Source organism: Ursus maritimus, unplaced genomic scaffold, assembly GCF_017311325.1.
Source record: "Ursus maritimus isolate PB19 unplaced genomic scaffold, ASM1731132v1 scaffold_2, whole genome shotgun sequence".
In the NCBI taxonomy this organism is placed as follows: domain Eukaryota; kingdom Metazoa; phylum Chordata; class Mammalia; order Carnivora; family Ursidae; genus Ursus; species Ursus maritimus.
In genome coordinates, this window is record NW_024424452.1 from 89,209,123 (window position 1) to 89,226,847 (window position 17,725).

The 17,725-nt window shown below is 55.0% G+C and overlaps 1 protein-coding gene across 1 annotated transcript in view; it reads right to left on the minus strand.

The window, feature by feature from the left end:
* Positions 1-12,955: 12,955 nt before the first annotated feature.
* The window catches only part of QSOX1 (quiescin sulfhydryl oxidase 1), a 35,230-nt gene continuing 30,460 nt past the window's right edge, over positions 12,956-17,725 (minus strand). Inside the window, exons 11-12 of the mRNA XM_040636324.1 lie at positions 16,546-16,725; positions 12,956-14,826 (exon numbers count right to left, since the gene is read on the minus strand). Coding sequence (XP_040492258.1) covers positions 14,066-14,826; positions 16,546-16,725 — 941 coding nt within the window. The 3' untranslated portion in view covers positions 12,956-14,065. The remainder of the gene's footprint in view (positions 14,827-16,545; positions 16,726-17,725) is intronic.

Consider the following 17,725-nt stretch of genomic DNA (forward strand, 5'->3'; position numbering starts at 1 on the left):
ACATAATGTGGCATAAAGCATTGTCTCTGGCCTGTGGCATGAATTGTTCTAGTGTCTGTGACCCTCCTCTTCCAGGCTCTTCTACAGCCCACCCAAGTGCCCTGGGACACAGAATTCCAGCCCCAAGGGAGCTTAACCTTTAAACCACGGGTTAAATGGCATGTTTATGTTGCTGGGGTGGTTGTGCCAGACCACATAGCAAGGGATTTGTGTCCTGTGGGGATGTTCAGAAAGGGAAGACCCTGAGGGAGGGAAAGAGAAAGTGTGTGGTGTGCTGGGGACAGGGATGTTCCCAGTCTCGAGGCTGGGAGCAGGTTTGTCGTATTGTTGGTTGTGGCCTGAAGAAGGAAGCCTAGGCTCCTTCTGCTATGCCCTCCAGCCTGTCAGTGGGGCTTCACCTGCCCAGAGATGGGCTCCAGTGAGCCTTTACCCAAACTCTGCCCCCTGCCCAACCATCAGGGTGAGGGTTTAGCATCTGAAGGCACTTGGTGAGTCCTGGGAACTAGCTGGTGTCACAGATAGCCTGGAGGCTGCTGGTCCGTCTCCCAGGGGCTCAGCTTCCCAGTGTCAGACACCCCAAGATTGTTGACAAGGCCCCTGATCCCTAAGAACACCCTCTACCCATTTACCCCCTTTACTGACAAGGGACAGGCCCCCCTTAGGATTCCAGCAGCCTTCATGACAAGATCATCCCTGATAACATGCCCTTGACTAGACTTGGCTTCCCCCACCTTGGTGCAGGCCCACGGTTACGGGGGCCCTCTTGGGTGGCTCTGAGAAAGCATTTGGATTCAAGGACGGTTGATTCTCATTGGCTTCACCCTCCAAAGGCAAGAGGCTTCAGCGCTGGAGGCGTTGAGCAAGTTGTTTAACCACAGGAAAATGGAGTAACACCTGCCTCTCAGGCTGACCCATGGAACAATGACGCTCAGTGCCGGGCTCTTACGAGGTGCTCTGTAGATGGTAACGAATGTTGTTATGAAGTCCTCTGCCCCTTTCTTTTCACCTCTCTGCTGACAGTAAAGAAACGGTCTTTTTACCATTATGCTTCGAGCTCCAGGGACAGGGCCCAGCCTATTACAGCGTCCGTCCGGAGTCTTAGTCAATATTTGTTACTTGAATGGGGGAGGGAGGGAGGGAGGGAGGAAGTTCAGAAGTCATCTGCTGCTGAAGCCTAGGGACCAGGGACGGAGAAGCCTGAGCACGGCCTCCCTGGGGCGATGGTGAGGCTCTGAGCAGCTGCGCCCCCAGCACCGTTGGTGGCCCTGTCAGGCCTGGTTAGGCTGTCGGCCCCTTATCGGTGTGGTTGCCGGCTGGATCCTCACAGTTAGAGCTGTCAGGGCCCCGCTTCCCTCTCACCCCTAATGGGCCCTGGCTTTTTATGGACTTCCTGCTCTCCCTCAGCGCTCTGCAGACTTTATTACCTGGGTCCGGGCTCCCTGTGATGAGTTAAAGAAGAAGGGGAAAGCCTGGGATGGTGACCCGGACTTGAAGGCGCAGGAAAAGCAACAGCAGCCTCCCGCTTCAGCCACTGTTGCTGCAGGGAGGCTGGGGGCTCCTGCCTGCGAACCCTCAGATGGCTTCCCCAGGCCCATCCCCTCCTCCCCTCCTTTCCAAGGGCTGGCCCCTCCTCGGGCTCACCTCCAGCACCACAGAACCGGGTCCTCAGACTGGAAGCGACTGAGAGGACTGGTAGCCCAGCCCCTGTCCCTGCAGAACCGGGTCTGTGCACCCCCGCAGGGCAGGCTTCCAGCCTTGGGGTGAACACAGCAGGGGGCCGGGGCTCCCAATTTTCAGAGGCAGTCAGGGTCATTTCTAGGCAGTTCTGTAATTAGTCCTATTCCCCCAAAGTTTGCCTTTGAATCAATTTGGTTGAAAGTGTGATCTTGCTGGTGTGTGTGTGTGTGTGTGTGTGTGTGTGTGTGTGTTACATGTGCTTTATAGTTAGAACTTACACTGCTGCAAATATTTTCAAAACTTCTTTAGCACCTGGGGTTACTTGCTTTTCCACCATTTCCTTAACCTGCCGTGACAGGAGTAAGAGGTGATCTCCACAATTAGACCTTGGCCTTTTCAAAGGGGCCCACTGATGTGTCACTGGGTTTTAGATTGCTGACTCTTTCCTGAAAACACAAAAATGAATTGCTCTCAAAGACTGAGTTACAATTCGGGCCATTCCACCCTTGAGGATTATCCACACCACGCCCCATTCTCATACCCAGAGTAGACCTTTGGTGTTTATACTGGTCAGAAAAGGCCACGTGGTAGTGTGTCACACAGATGACCCCTAATGAACCACGGCTGGTATTTGTAACCTTGTGGAGTCCCCTTCCCTTGTCGCTGGGCTGGGTCTGTAAATTACTTTAACCCCCAGAATACAGTGGAGGCGACTCTGTGCCGGTTGTGGCACAGAGCTTTGAGAGGGCCTGGCATTTTCCTGCGGAGGGGTCCCGTATCCACGTAAGATGTTCAACCACTGTGCTGGCCAGACCACATGCCAAATAGCTCACCAAAAAGGGTCTGCCAATGTACGGATCTTATGGTGCTTCTGAGAACCTAAATCTAAAAGCAAAAACAAAAACAGTATTTTTCCTCTCCCTAGGTAGCCGAATACATCTGGGGCACAGGGGACAGAGTCAGCCTGGGACAGAGAGGAGGAGCTGGGTCCTAGCAGAGTCAGCAAGTGTTTTCTCCCCAGTGGGAGAGGAGGCCATGTTTTCACTCATGGGCCACTAATTGAGCAGCCAAGGTGCTGGAGATAGAGGGACAGAGAGGATGCAGCCCCTGTGTTCCCAGAGTTCACAGTCTGATAGGGGAGGCCAGGTGGTCAGCACACACCTTCAGCAATGTGATGGGAGCATCAAGAGAGGAGAAGGATGATGCTTACTGTGGCCTGCACCTGGGAGGAAGAGCTTGACGGCAGGGTGTGGCTCAGGGAGAGTCTGGGAAGGCTTCTCGGAGGAGGTGACATTTACTCCCAGGAGGGCATTTGGTGGGGAAGGATTTCAGGTGGGGAGAAGAGCACCCACAAAGGCCTGCGGATTGACAGAGCTTAAGACCTGGGGACTCACAAGTCCTAAAGTCCAGCCTGGGTGGGGCACCCCGGTGGTGGCCAGAGAGGCAGCTGGAGAGGTGAACAGCACAGCTGTCTAGCTAAGCCCTTACGTGTTACCGGCTGAGGAGAACTTGGACTTCAGGTGTGTGGCAAGATGTCTCACACAGGGAACGTCTAGTTAAAAAATCCCTGAGGGGCACCTGGTGGCTCAGTTGGTTAAGCGTCTGACCCTTGGTGCTGGCTCAGGTTGTGATCTCAGGGTCGTGAGATCAAGCCCCGCGTCTGGCTCGGTGTTCAGCGCAGAGTCTGCTTGTCCCTCTCCTTCTACTCCTCCCCCTGCTCTCTCTCTCTTTCTCTCTCATAAATAAATAAAATCTCTTAAAAAATAAAAAATCAATACCTGACACTGTGCCCTCTGAAACACCCTACAGCCCCTGTTGCCTGCAGAGTCCAGTCCAGACTTCCAGGCTGTTCCTTCGGTCCCCTGCTGAGGCTACATCCCACCCACTCATCCTCAGGGCTCTTCCCTCTCTTGTCTTCCCCTGCCCCTTTCCTCCACGCTCATTTCCTAGGGAACCCCTGCTCTCCTTGCCTGCCTCCCCCCCTCTCCCCCTCCCGAGGAGGAGGTAGGTCCTCAGGGCTCCACAGCCCCCCGCCATTCTGTGGGGCATCAATCAGGCTGACGTGTAACGGAACCCTTTACTGGTGGGTCTCCCCTTCTGGGCTCCACACTCCTGAAGGGCAGGGCACCTCAATAAATATTTGCTATGAAGTCACTGCCCCTCAGGAAAAGCCCACTCAAAGCCTTCCTCTGAAGAGGGGACACAGTGTTGGGAGCAGAACTTCTATGGGAGACTGTTAGCTCCAGAGTCTGAGGCGTGTGTGACTGTGGCCTGAGGTGGCAAGTCCCCTCCGCCCCCAAAACACACACACACCAGTGCTTCTCGGTCTTTGCCGTCTGAGAATCAGGACAGTGGTGACAGGAAGTGTTGCTCAGGCCACAGGCTGGACACAGAAAGGAATCCTCTCCATGGAGAAGCAGAATTAGCCCCACACCCCGCCAGGCCTGGAGGTGACAGCTTCCTGCAGGCTGGTAATCCAGCGTGAAGGCCGCATTTCATGCCTGCCATGGGGACGGGCCTGCGGGGAATTGCTCCTGCGGAGTGAGAATTGGAACTCGTCAGGGTAATTTGTCCATTTTACCACACACGTCTCAGGGCTGGTGCTCCTGGCCCGGCTCTCGGGGAGCCCCTCACGCTCGGCTGGGAGAGGCCGGGGACCACCGCCCAGCACCCCCGTCATTGTCCAGTGTGCCGTCCAGTTCTCCGTTTCCACGCCCACCGCCCTGATCCCAGAGGGCGACAGGGCACTCGGGGGTTTAGACACCACAAGTACCTCTTCCCAGCCTCTCAGCTCTCTGCTCACACGCCTGGGGTGGCCTCCATCAAACAGAAACCCTTCGTTATGGTCTAAGAACCCTGTCTCCAGGGGCGCCTGGGGGCTCAGTCAGTAAGTGTCATGAACCCAGGGTCCTGGGATCAATCCCCGCGTCCACTCCTTGCTCCGTGGGGAGCCTGCTTCTCTCTCTGCCTGCAGCTCCTCCAATTTGTGTTCTCTCTCTCTCTGACCAATAAATAAGTAAAATCTGAAAGAAAAAGAAAGAAAGAAAGAAAGAAAGAAAGAAAGAAAGAAAGAAAGAAAGAAAGAAAGAAAGAAAGAAAGAAACCTGTCTCCACTTCATCTTGTGGCTGGCGGGTTCTCTTTGGTTCTTAAGAAGCGCTTTTCTCTCCCGGGTTGGAACGATATGCTCCCGCATGTTCTTTATTAGCTTTGTAACTTTCACTCTTTCACGTTTAGGTTTTAAATCCATTTGGGCTCATCTTTGGTACAAGGCAGAGGTCCCGTTTCCTCTTCCTCCATATAGTGAGCCAGTTTCCCGCCGCCTTCGCGGGGTCGATGTCTAATGCCGTAGGCCTAGCTCGCGTGTCCGTGTGGCCACGGGTCTTCCTTTGAACTTTTTATTATGAGCCGTCGGTTCCTAGGGCAAACAATCACACTTAAAAAAAGTCCTCATAGGGCAAGTCTCCCACTTTACTCTCTTTCCCCCCTCAAACTGACTTAGCAATCCATGGGCCTTTAATTACCTATATACATTTTAGAATAAGGCTGCCGAGTTCTACCCCGCCCCCGCACCCCGCCCCAAAAATCCATCTGGACTTTTGATTGGTGTTATACTGAATTTCAGGTTAATTTAAAGAGAACTTTGCCCTCTTACAATGTTGATCTGCCCATCCATAACCACAGAGTGCCTCTCAGTTTACTGAGATCTTTATGCCCTAAATAAGAAAGTCCCATTTCTTCTCTCCAGAACACTTTCACTATGTGAGATCCTTGTTCATTTATTTCTTTACCCGATGGAGTCTGTCTCTTCCTACCATCTCATCACAAAATGTCATTGGAGATCCTTCTTTCACTCCTGCCCGTGTCCCCAGTGCCTACATGTTCCTGACCCTACTTTGCTGCTGAAAAAAAGAGAGAGAGCTGGGAAAAGTTGAACTTCCGGCGGTGACAGAGGTAGCCGGTTTGCTCCTGGCTGTGATTCCAGGGAAGACCAGTGAGGAGAGGCCTGCTGGGGCCACTGGGGGGAGGCACGTTGCTAAACCAAGGGCTGTGGGCGCTCTCCCTATAGATCAGAGGGGGCTGAGACAGGAAAGAGGAGAGAATCCCTCATAGGACCGGCAAGGGGAGGCTTCCGGGCCTGGAGGAGTGCAGGGAGCTCCTCGGGCTCCAGAGAGGGACCTGGCTTGCGGAGGAAGCAAGCATTGGTCAGGTCAGCGTTGGACTGCAGCCATCGGGGAGCTGGGGAGCCAGACATGGCCTGGCAAGCAAGTCCGTGGCACAGGGAGCCACGACTGGAGCTGGGAAGGGAGCCAGGGAAGGGGCTGGAGCTGGGTGCATCCCGGAGACAGGCCCCAGCGTGGGTTGGCCTTCCGTGTCTGTAGCGAGGGAGGGTCTTAGAGGTGTCGAATTCAGTGACACGCAAGGTGCTGGGTGGTGTGTGTAGTGTGTGTCTCTTCCCGGATCTGCAGAGAACAGGTGTGAAAGGACTCACGAGAAGCCAGGGGCACGTGGGCTCCAGGGAGGGGCCCCGAATGCCTGGCAGGCAGGCCAGGGCCAGAGACCTGGCACTCTAGGTCCTTTGGAATTTTTAGAATACTTAATCATTATTACCTATTGAAAACAAGGAGTGACACAAAATCTTTTACAAAAGAACCGAGTATGGGAAGGGACTCTGGGATGAAAACACAGCGATTTTGCCTTTGAGGAGGGAGACTGGGCCCTTGGTGGAACAGCAGCCTGGTCTCCTCAGCCAGGGCGGGCGGCTGGGGCGCGGCACCCAAGACTCCCAACTCCACCCGCACCCCGATCCCCGCCCACGGCCCTGAGCGGAGGCGAACGGTATTGGTGACGAGAAGGTGGCATGACCTCCCACTATGCGCTGGGCACGGTTAGCCACACCTTAGCCCTGATTACCTTCTTTACAGGTGAAGAAACTCGGGCTCAGAGAAGCACTTCCCCAAGGTTCCGTGCCTGGTAAGGAGCAGCGTCGGGATTTGAACCCATGTCCCCATGACCCTAAAACATCCTTTCTCCATAATGGTAGTGTTATTGAACAAGTAGTAAATATTTAATAAAAATGAGAAAATACAGATAAATACAAAGAAAACCACCCCTCATCCTAGACCTGACTGTTAACCGCAGTTGGCATTTTTTGTGTATGTTCCAGGTTTTGACTCATGGCTTTGGTATCTGTACATATATTTGTATTCTCTTTTTCAAAAATAGGATCATACTGGGGCGCCTGGGGGGCTCAGTCGGTTAAGCGTCTGCCTTGGGCTCAGGTCGTGATCCCAGGGTCCTGGGATCGAGTCCCACATCGGGCTCCCTGCTCAGCGGAAGTCTGCTTCTCCCTCTCTCACTGCCCTTCCCCCTACCCGCCCCCATGCTTAGTCTCTCGCATGGACTTTCTCTCTCTCAGATAAACAAATAAAAATCTTAAAAAAAATAAGATCATACTATACAGAACTGCTCTTTTAACTTCATATTTTCACTTAACAATATGGTGTGAAGATATTTTCAGCTTAAAAAGTACACATTCAAATTCTTTCTGGTGGTTGTGCTGTATTCTATTGTAATGACGTACCATAACTTAATCACCTATTTTGGACTTCAGCTCAAACTTAACTTTGATACACAGCAATGGATAACCGATACACCTCATTTTCCCTCCCTCTAGCTAACACAAGGCATTGTCTTTTTTTTTTTCTTTAATTTTCTTCCAGTAGGATAGACAAAGGTGGCATCTTTCATTTGGTCTTCACATTTTGGCCCATTTTCAACATGGCTTTAATGCTTTTCCTAGTTACAGCAGAACTTTAAAATCCTGGGATGACTGGGTGGCTCAGTGGGTTAAGTGTCTGCCTTCAGCTCCGATCACAATCTCAGGGGCCTGGGATCGAGCCCTGCATCGTGTTCCCCGCTCAGCGGGGAGCTTGCTTCTCCCTCTCCCTCTCCTTCTGTGTCCCTCTCCTGCTGCCTGTGGCTCCCTCTGCTTGTGCTTTCTCTCTGTCAAATAAATAAAATCTTTTCTAAAAAAACTTTAAAGTCCTTTAATCCTATTTTCCTTATTATTCTTTCTTTTCAAAAGAAATGTATTTATTGCAAAAATTCAAAAAGGTATTTATGGGGCGCCTGGGTGGCTCAGTCGTTGGGCGTCTGCCTTCGGCTCAGGGCGTGATCCCAGAGTTCTGGGATCGAGCCCCACATCAGGCTCCTCTGCTGGGAGCCTGCTTCTCCCTCTCCCACTCCCCCTGCTTGTGTTCCCTCTCTCACTGGCTGTTTCTCTCTGTCAAATAAATAAATAAATTCTTAAAAAAAAAAAAGGTATTTAAGTATTGAGGTCAGAGCCAGGACTAGGGTGAGGCTATGGAGACACCCAGGGTGCCCAATTTAAGGCGGCACTCACTCTCAGGTGCTGAGCCTAAGGATAAGTGTCTCCTTAAATTTTGTGCCCCAGGAAACTTCCTTGCCTTGGTCTAGTCCCAGACCTGATTCTAGGCCACCCTAACCTCACTTTCTAGATATAACCACTGGTCAGAGTTTGGTGTATATTCTTCCAGATTTTTTGTAGACAAACATTAACATACACACACACACACACACACACACACACATGCACACACACAGATTTTTATTTTTTTTAAGATTTTATTTTAATTTTTAAAAAGATATTTATTTATTTGAGAGAGAGAGCATGCACACGTGAGCAGAGGGGTGGGGAGGGCTGAGGGAGAGAGAGAATCTTAAGCAGGCTCCATGTCCAGCACAGAGCCCAATGCGGGGCTCGATCCCACGACCCTGAGATCATGACCTGAGCTGAAAGCAAGAGTCGAATGCTTAACCGACAGAGCCACCCAGACACGCAATATTTTATTTTTAAGTAATTTCTACACTCAACATGGGGCTCAAACTTTATAACCCCAAGATCAAGAGTCACATGCTCTTCTGAGTAAGCCTGCTGGGCCCCCACTACGTGCACTTTTAAATAATAAATAAATGTAGTGATATCGATGTTTATAGAAATGTATCCTTCCTGAGCATCTTATGTCAATACAGGCAAACTGATCTCATTCTTACGATTGCATATTTCATAATAGCCACATCCCTTTGTCATATTTAAGGAGCATCTTTTCCCAGTTTTTTTAACATGTGGCTTGATTTCACTTTTAACTTATTTTTTAAAATTGGTGGATCAAACGCTCACTTCAGTTAATATTTTCCACGGATTTTATGCTTACAAAAACAATAAAGTATTCCATGATATTTTCCTATGCCTTATTCTTTTTACATCACTGCGTATAGGGGCTCTTAGCTTAATTTTCAATCAACATTCTCCACGTCATTTGCTAAATAGCCCCTCCCTCTTCCAGGCAGAACTCTGTGACCATCAGCAGCTTTGATGTTTGAGGACTCACAGGGACAGTGCCCAGCAGGTTCAAGCTAGACGAGGTTCTTGGTTCCAACCACACCCTGCACTTCGGGGGTGGACAGCCTTGCAGACACACACTGGGGAGAGGCAAGTCATACCGTCCCGGTGGTGGAGGAAGGGGGTTTAACAGGCAGCACAGAGGCCCATTTTCCTCTGGATGAGCCTGGCAGCCCCAGGGAAAAGCCTTTTGCTCTCAGTATAGAGATGAACAAGTCTTGCCAAAGACATACCTGGAAACTTGCGAGCCCAGCCAAGTGGATCTTACCCTAAAATCTAAACAGATGCTCCTTGAGTCTTCCTTGACTCCCCCAAGGTCAACGTCCCCGTGGAGCACCCCCTTAATGTCATCCCCTCATGTTGGCAGAGGTTCCCCACCTTCGCCTTGTGACTTCTAGATTCTTTCCTTCCTGCCTGTGACCCAAGCCCAACACACACATTCTGCAAGCAGAGGTGAAGCCTGGAGAGAAGGGGCCAGGGTGGGCGAGCAGAGTTGGGCCCACCAACCCCGCGGTGTGCCCCAGCCACCGTCCTGGAGACGCTCACTGGGGGTGTTCTCCTCCAGAGTAGAGACCAAGGTTTTGAGGGGGGCCCTGAGGACGGTGAACAGGGTTGCTCCAGGAACTGGGATCCCGAGGGCATGGGGCCACTCACACTGTCGAGGAGATTGCACTGCTGGGGCCCAGTCGGGAGGGCAGGAGAGGATGAGAAGGGCAGTCGTTTTCCCTCTTGGGTGGGAAGGACCCCCAGGGCAGCAGAGGAAGGGAGAAAGCAAGTGTGAGGGACAGTCGAGGTGGAGGTTGGAAAAGCCAGGAGAAGCCAGGGCCCTGCACTGCTGTGGGGGACGCAGAGGCAGACCTGAGGAGGAGGCAAGCCAGGCCCAGGGGATCGGGGTGAAAATTAAATTGTTCTTGGAGTTCGGTTTAGTTCTTAAAGCCGTATACCTGTGAATGGTGGACTTCTTATCAACCTGCCTAAGCAGCATCCTCTGCTCTCATAGGAGGTTGGCCCTAAAATGAGGCAAAGAGTAAGAAGAGGAAGGGGTCCTTGGGCTTGCCCTGGAGTTAGCTTGGGGAGGCGATCCTGGGGGGCGCTCAGGCAGTGCTGGGGCAGAGGACACCCGTGGGGCACAGGCGGCAGGCTGGTGTGAGTGAGCTTTCCCTTCTCATAGTTGTCCTGGGCTTCCAGGAGGACACAAATCATAGAAGCTGTGATTTCCTTTGGTCAGGAGTCCTTTCTGGAAGGTTCTGAAGGGACAAGTCCCTCACTGAGCTGACGAGAAATCAGCTGAGATCACCATCAGAGACGTAAAGGCACCTTAGGGACCACGAAGCTTCATCTGAGGTGTTCACCTTAGATGTGAGGAGGCTGAGACCCAGGAGATGAATGGTTCACCCAATGTCAGATGCAGCTGGTTAGTGGCCAAGCCAGGGGAATGAACCAGATCTCCTCCTCCTTCCACTGCTGGTGACTTTCTCCAGGACCAAGACTGTGTGGGTCCTCTGGAGCCCATTCCTCACCCCCACACTCAGGGCACGATGTGCTGCACCTACCCCCACCCCGACCCCGACCCCGACCCCGACCCCGTGCCAAACCTGCTCGGGAGGAGCCAGGCTGGAGGGGGGGCCGCCCCCTGGGACCTCACCAGCCTGGAGGTGGCTTCTGAACCAAGCAGCCCCTCGGGCTTGTGATCCCCCCCCCCACTCCCCTCCCGCTTCCTGGCTCCTCATCCTTCAGGTCTCAGGGAAGCCTCCCCCAGTCCCTCCTGCTGGTCCCTCCTTAAGAGCATTCAGCACATTCTTTTCTCCTCTGTCTCTTCCTCTAGAGTGGAAGCCCTGCAGCTGTGGGACCCTCATCTTCTGGGTATCCCCAGCTTTAGTCCAGTGCAGCACTGAAAACCTCCTTACATTTTTTAAAAAGATTTATTCATTTTGAGAGAGAGAGAGCAGGGACAGAGGGAAAGGAAGAGAGACTCTCAAGCAGACTCCCCACTGAGCTTGGGGCCCAATGCAGGGCTGGAATTCAAGACTCTGAGATCATGACCTGAGCCCAAATCAGGACTTGGACACTCAACCAAATGAGCCACCCAGGCACCCCTTAAAATTTTTTTTTTTTAAGATATTATTTATTTACCTGAGATGAGCGAGTGAGAGAGAGAGAGCACAAGCGGGCATAGAGACAGAGGGAGAAAGAGAAGCAGGCTCTCCACTGAGCAGGGAGCCTGATCCGGGGCTTGATCCCAGGATGCTGAGATCATGACCTGAGCTGAAGGCAGGGGCTTAGCCGACTGAGCCACCCAGGCGCCCATTAAATTTTTTTTTAATGAAAATGTTTTTCTATGTTTTTTACTGAGAATTTCTTGTGTTCCCTATTTTTCTTTCTCGGACTTGGCATGTGCTGTCCCCATGGCCTTTTTCCTCTTCACTTTCCTTGCTAACACCCACTCATTTTTCAAAAGCCAGCTCAGCTGCCTCCACCTCTAAGAAATCGTTCCAGAATGCTCAGTAGGTAGCATCGCAGGCAGCGAGGAATGCCTCTGCCTTGCAGGGCTCCCATGAGGACACTTTCCTGCATGGGAGCTCTCCCAGGATGCAGGGAACCATCTAGAACGGCAAGCAGAGTTCAAGTCGCAGAAGACCAGGCTCCCAGCCTGGCAGACGGGTTGGAGGGAGAGACGGGCTGCTGGGCAAGCCAGTTTATCGATGCCGATGCCGCTGAGCGTGCCCTGGGGAAATCAAGGTGAAAGGCAGCAGCCCCGCTGAGGAGGGGCCCACCCTTATTTATCAATCAGAGTGGCTGGAACAGCCCAAGAAAGGCTTGGCTGTGAGGAGGCCTACACCCACTGCCGGGGCCCTACGGGGGCCTGCCTCACTGGAGCTAGAAGGGCTCTCTGCCCTTGACATGGAGTCAGGTCCCAGGTGGTAGAGGGGCAAGGCGGGTGGTCTTGGCCCGGTGTGCACTGGCCTGGGCCCTCTTTATCCTTCTTGCAGGCCAGGGTCACCCTGCCCAGTGTGCTGGCCTGTCAGCCTCCCAGCCAGGCCCCGGTGGGGCAGGGAGAGGGTCAGAGCCAGCTTAGGAGAAAGGAGGGGGCAGATGGAGGAGGGATGCAGAGAGGCTCCAGGATGGACTCTATCCGGCTAAAGAGGTAACACAGGGCTCACATAGGCAGGGATGGGGGGGTTGACCTCTGTCTGTGCTCCCCCTCCCAGCTGCCCCCGCAGAGGAAGCCTGCTAGGCATCCCACCTGCTCCACCCAGTGCCAAGGCCATCCGAGCAGAGTGAAGATGTCAGAGAGAACCCCAAATCGGATTGAGGCTCCTGCTCCCCCTTAATGAGGTTCATTATCAGCGGCTCTGAGCCTTGTAAAACCTGGCAGGCCGGATTAGGGGCAGGCTCTCTAATCTGGTTGACTCCTCCCTGCTGAAGAGCTAGTGCAGGCCTGCTCTCACAAACGAACCCTTTCCTTCCTTGGGAGAGCGCGGGAGATGCAGGACGCGTGCTGTGGAGGGCTGGGCAGGTGCAGCGGAAGGTTCCCGGGGCAGAACCGGAAGCACTGAGGCAGGTGTCCAGGAGGTTGGGGGAACAGGAGGCGGCGGCATTAGACCTCCACCAAGCTCTGTCCCCTGGTGGGGTGCCGATGGAGACGGAAGGGGCTTGGGGCCAGAGGGCTCCGAGAGCTGAGGGGGGAGGGCCCCATCCAGGAGAACGGGGTGGTGCCAGGGCCCCCTGCCCCCTGCAGGGCAGGAGCTCTGCGAGCCAAGGCAATCACATGTGGCTGGATCCCCACAGAGGCCAGATTCTGTGCATTCTGGACACAAGGTCTCCAAGCAGCAAGTCAGAGAACACACCAGGGCTTGCTTTAACAAAAATAATTTATTCCACAACCCTCCCAAGCAGTGGGGTAGGGTGGGAATCAAGCATGTGTACAGAGCTACCCTCCCCTCTGACCCTTTTAAGCTCTACACGATGGGAGGTGGACCCTCAAGAGAGAGGATATTCCCCTCACTCCAGCACCCTCCACAAAGGTTAGCATCTGTTTTGGAGGCCAAAATCAAAAGACAAAAGACCCAGCTCTCAGAGGGGTAGAGCCCACTGGGGAGGAGCCAAAGCACATCTGAAGCAACCATCTTTTCCCTGAGGCTTTCCTCTTCCCTCACAGCTAAGCCCGGAGCCAAGGCACTAACGACACCAGTACCCCTCCCTAAATCCCACACGAGCCCCTCTCAGGTCCCGCCAAGCCAGCCACTCACCACCCAGCCCCGTGGCCATCACCTGTCCAAGTCCACACCAGCTCCAGCAGCAGAGGTCTGGGAAAGGAGCCAGCAGCTCTCCTCCCTCCAACCCTGACCCCAGGCCACACCTGGGAGACCAGCAGGGCTTTCAGAAGCTTCCAGACCACCACCACCCTCCCCCAAAGCAAACCCCACCCTGGAGTTACAAGGGGCCGGAGGATGTACAGGCCACAGAGGGCCAGAGGCAGTCCGTCCTTCTCCGGCACAAAGGCCTCCGTGTACCCCACAGGGAGGGGGATGGACGGAGCTCTGGAATATACTGAAGAGTTCTGCTCTAGTCCACTAGACCTGGATGGAGAACCTGGGCAACTATGGCCATGCTTGCCCCAGTTTAGGGCCAAGACCAAGTGGAGACACGGAAGCTTCAGCGAGAACGAGGCGGGACTTCAAACAAGGTAAAAGAGGAATCTGGGGCTGGGAGGCCAGGGACTGAGCCTCCCAACCCCTCTGCCCAAGGCTGCTTTCCGCTGTGCTGTCAGATGAACACAAACCCTACGCATGCTTTCATGTCTACGGAACATTGCTCCCCAGAAGGCCCAAGGAGGTTCATTGGAGCAAATGGTTTCCCTGGATTTCCCTGGACAAGGAACATGGGAAGAGGGGGGAGGGACAGGGGGCTGGAAGAGCACGAGTGGCAGCTCCCATCTCTGCCCCCCTCCCACGTCGAATGGTTCAGGCTGCAGGGTGGCCAGCATGGCCCTTCAGCGCCCTCATCCTGGCCCGGAAGTAGGTGTAGACGGCCAGGAGGCCCATGAAAGACAGGGAGTAGAGCCCCACACAGAGGCTGATGTCCAGGTGGGAGAAATTCCCTTCCAGCACCTGCAGCCACTGGTCCTGGCCCCGCACGGGCCCAGCCTCTGGCTCCCCCTCAGGAATGCTGGCCAGCTGCTTTGAGCTGCGACCCACTCGCCTCAGCTCTGAAGAGCCTCTGGGGAGGTTCTTCTCGGCCAGGAACTCAGCCAGCAGTACGGCCCCTGTGTCTCGCTTGGTCAAGTGTTGCTGCCCTTTCGGCTGCTGCACCTTATCCCTCTGAAGCTCTACTATGTGCTCGGGAGGTCCCTGGTCTGGCTCGGCTGGGGCTGTACCGAGGCCAGTGAGCATATCCTGGGGGTGACTTGCCCTGAGTCTCTCTGCTGGAACGTCAGGAACAGTGGTTCCGGGGGACTTTGTCCCTGGGCCCACCATGATCCCCGCCTTCTCAGGGCCCAGAGTAAAATTTCCAGCTGCCATCCTCTGGGCAACCATCCGTGGGCTCAGCCAAGCAGAAGGCACGTCCGGGACGACATTGCTCGGGGAGAAGTGGGTCTTGAGGAATCGGAGGGTGTTGTTCAGGTCCCACACAGGCGTACCCCGGAGTTCGTCGTGGCAGGGAGAACACAGTTCACGGGGTGGCCACTGCACCTTGGGGAAGTGGGGGTCCTCGCTGGCAGCACCTGGGGAGGGAAGCACACACAGGCTGGTGGTGACCGCTGGGCCCACCTAGGAGCCCAGACCCCTTTCCTCACTCAGAATGCTCACTTCCTCATCTGCAAAAAGGGCTCCCTACTGCCCTTGGAAATGATGGGTTGGGGAAAAGCCAGGTAACACCTAGCACAGGGCCCGTGCAGCCCGAGCGCCGTGCTGGGGCCGCTCTGGCCATGGAGGACTCCCACCGTGAGGCCACCACAGCCTCCTAGGGACGGACGACAGCTCCCTGCTGCCCCTTCCTTACTTTCGTAATTAAAGGAGAAACATGTTTTAACACAAGAGCTCGTGGCATGTGGACATTCCACAGGTGTTCTCCTTTATGCCACAGCAGCCCCTTGGGGTAGGAGTCAGTGGGATTTCCTGCTCAGGCGGCCTCCGAGGAGGGGGACGTAGGGGCGCCTGGGGGCCTGGATGGGGAAGAGGGCACTCGGGAGAGTCAGGAAGTTACCCTGATGGCTGGCACAGTGGGCAGAGCCCCCCGCGGAGCCCCAGAGGGCCTGCCGCTGGCTCCCCGCCCGGGGTCACCCCAGGGACGCCCATCAGCCCAGGTCTCTTGGAGGAGGCACCTCTCCTAAAGGGTTTCACACAGCAGAAAAAGGTGCCGGCCAGAATGAAGCAGCAGCAAGTGGTGGGAAAGCTGGGATGGTTATTTTGGGGTAAAGACATCAAGCAGATTCCAAAGGTCCCTTGAGAAGTCGTAGTGACCAGCCTTGCCAAGTGAGCGCTGTTCCCAGTTTGATCTGGAAGGACCCCACCGCAGAGGTCAGGGTCTTGTCTTCCTTTGGGCCCCTCTAGGAGAAGCTTCAGATGGCGCATCCAGCGGCAGCTGGGCCCCCTGGGGAAGCACGGAGCCTGCCCAGGTCATGGGGCTGGAGGGTCAAACGGAGCATGGGGGGGGGGCGACAGGGAGGGGAGGGGTGAGAGGAGAGACAGGCACGTGTCTTCCTTTCCTCATTTCAAAGCCCACCAGAAGGCCCCAGGAGACAGAGAAAGCGCCACCACCTGCTCCATTCAGCTCCTTTAACCTCCCACCGCTGGAGGGGGGGGGAGGTCTGTGGGCCACAGATAAGCCGGCTCGATCACAGATGGCTCCCTCCCCACCCGCTGGCTTCTGGTCACCCTGGAGTTTAATGCTTCTGCCTATTGGATACATGAGACTCCTGTGCCGCGGGGACAGAAAACACTAAGTGGGGACCCTCAGAAGACAAGGCCTCCCCCTATGGGAATCAGCCAGTTTCTTCTAGGAAGGACATGGTCTTTCTCTTCCAGCACATTTCATTGCTAGACCCCTCCCAGTGGGTAGAAAAGCCGAGCTCTCTCCTTCCTGTTGGTTTGAGTAAGGAAGGGGCCAGCAGCCAGAAGGCAGAACAGGGGAGGCAGGAGAGGGACCCCAAGAGTTCCAAGGAAGGGGCCCTGATGCAGGGGAAAGAGTGAGCAGTGGCGCTGGAAGACTACAGTCCTAGAGTGTCAAAGCCTTAGTTTCCTCATCTGGAAAATGGGTCTAAGGACACTGCCCTACATCAGCAGGGCAGGCAGAGCACGTGGAAGGGCTCTGTGCACTGTGACACACGGGGGGTTACCTCGGGGACAACGAGCGTCCGGTCTCCTATCTCTGGTCCAGGTCCCCCCCCCATCCCCCTCTCCCTCTGTGGGTGACTCTGGCCTTGGAGGGGGCCCGTCCTTACCGGCGAGGCGAGCGTTGACCTTGTTGTGGCTAGACCACAGCCAGAGCACGGCGCTGTTCAGACTCTCCACCCGGTGCATGGAGGCCGCAGCCATCTGCTCGAAGTGGCCGGCGCAGTCCTGGCAGCCGAAGAAGAAGCGCACGTAGGCGCGGATGGCCTGGAGGACCTCCTGGGCCTTGGCTGCAGGGAGGGGACACGCTGTGCCGGTCACGGGGGCCACGGGGGCCACGTGTGCCCACCAGCCCCACCTTCTGATGAGGGGCCCGGGGTCTCTTTGCATACCCGTCCACCTTCCAGGGGTCACTTTAGAGTTGACCCCATCTCCTCCCAAAGTCCTAAATCCCAGTTCCCTTTCTCTGCCACTCATCCAGGTCCCTGTCACTGACTGACACTCGGGATAAGGTCCAAACTCGTCAGCAGGACACCTGGGCTGAGACATGTTTGGAGAGGCAGGCAGGGGCCAGACGGCCCACCACCTGTTCCCTGCACCCCTCCTGTGCCCAACCCACTTTAGGCTTCCTGTTCCCCCAGGGACTGCCTCAGGGGTCCCTCCGGATCTCGCTCTGCACATTCCCTGCTTTGTCTCCATCTCCCCTCGCCCCCCACTCCCTCCCATGGGGCCCCCTGGACTGGTATCCGCACCCACCTTTGAATACTCCCCTCACCTTCCTGCCCTGACGCTGGGCTCCCCAAAACATGCCCCCCTTAAACCTTTTTGTCTTCCACACTCCTCATACGTCAGGCCTGGGGGTGGCGGAAGGACCCTCCCGGCTGTTGGTTGCTTCCGAACTCTCCTGTTGCAAGACCCCAGCCCCTCAAAACCGAACTCACAGTCCCGGCCCTCCATACACTAGGACTTCAGCACCCCACTCTGCGTCCTGCTCACGACCCCTCCCTGTGCCATCATTCCTGGCAACCTGAGCAGCCCTGAAGGCCAGGCCTCGCCTCTGTCCTCCTGGGCCTCCTCAGTGCTGCCTTCAGCCCAGCCGCCGCGGCCCCGCAGCTGTACTCGCCTCCCCCTCCTGCCCGGTGCTCTGGACTTCACCCCTTCTGACCTCCTCAGGATTTCACCCCTGTATATATATTCCTTTGTTAGCACATCACTGATTTTTCCCTTAATACGGGACTGTTCCGACTGGTAAAGACAACTGCAATAAAGACATCCCTCTCTGACCCCAGT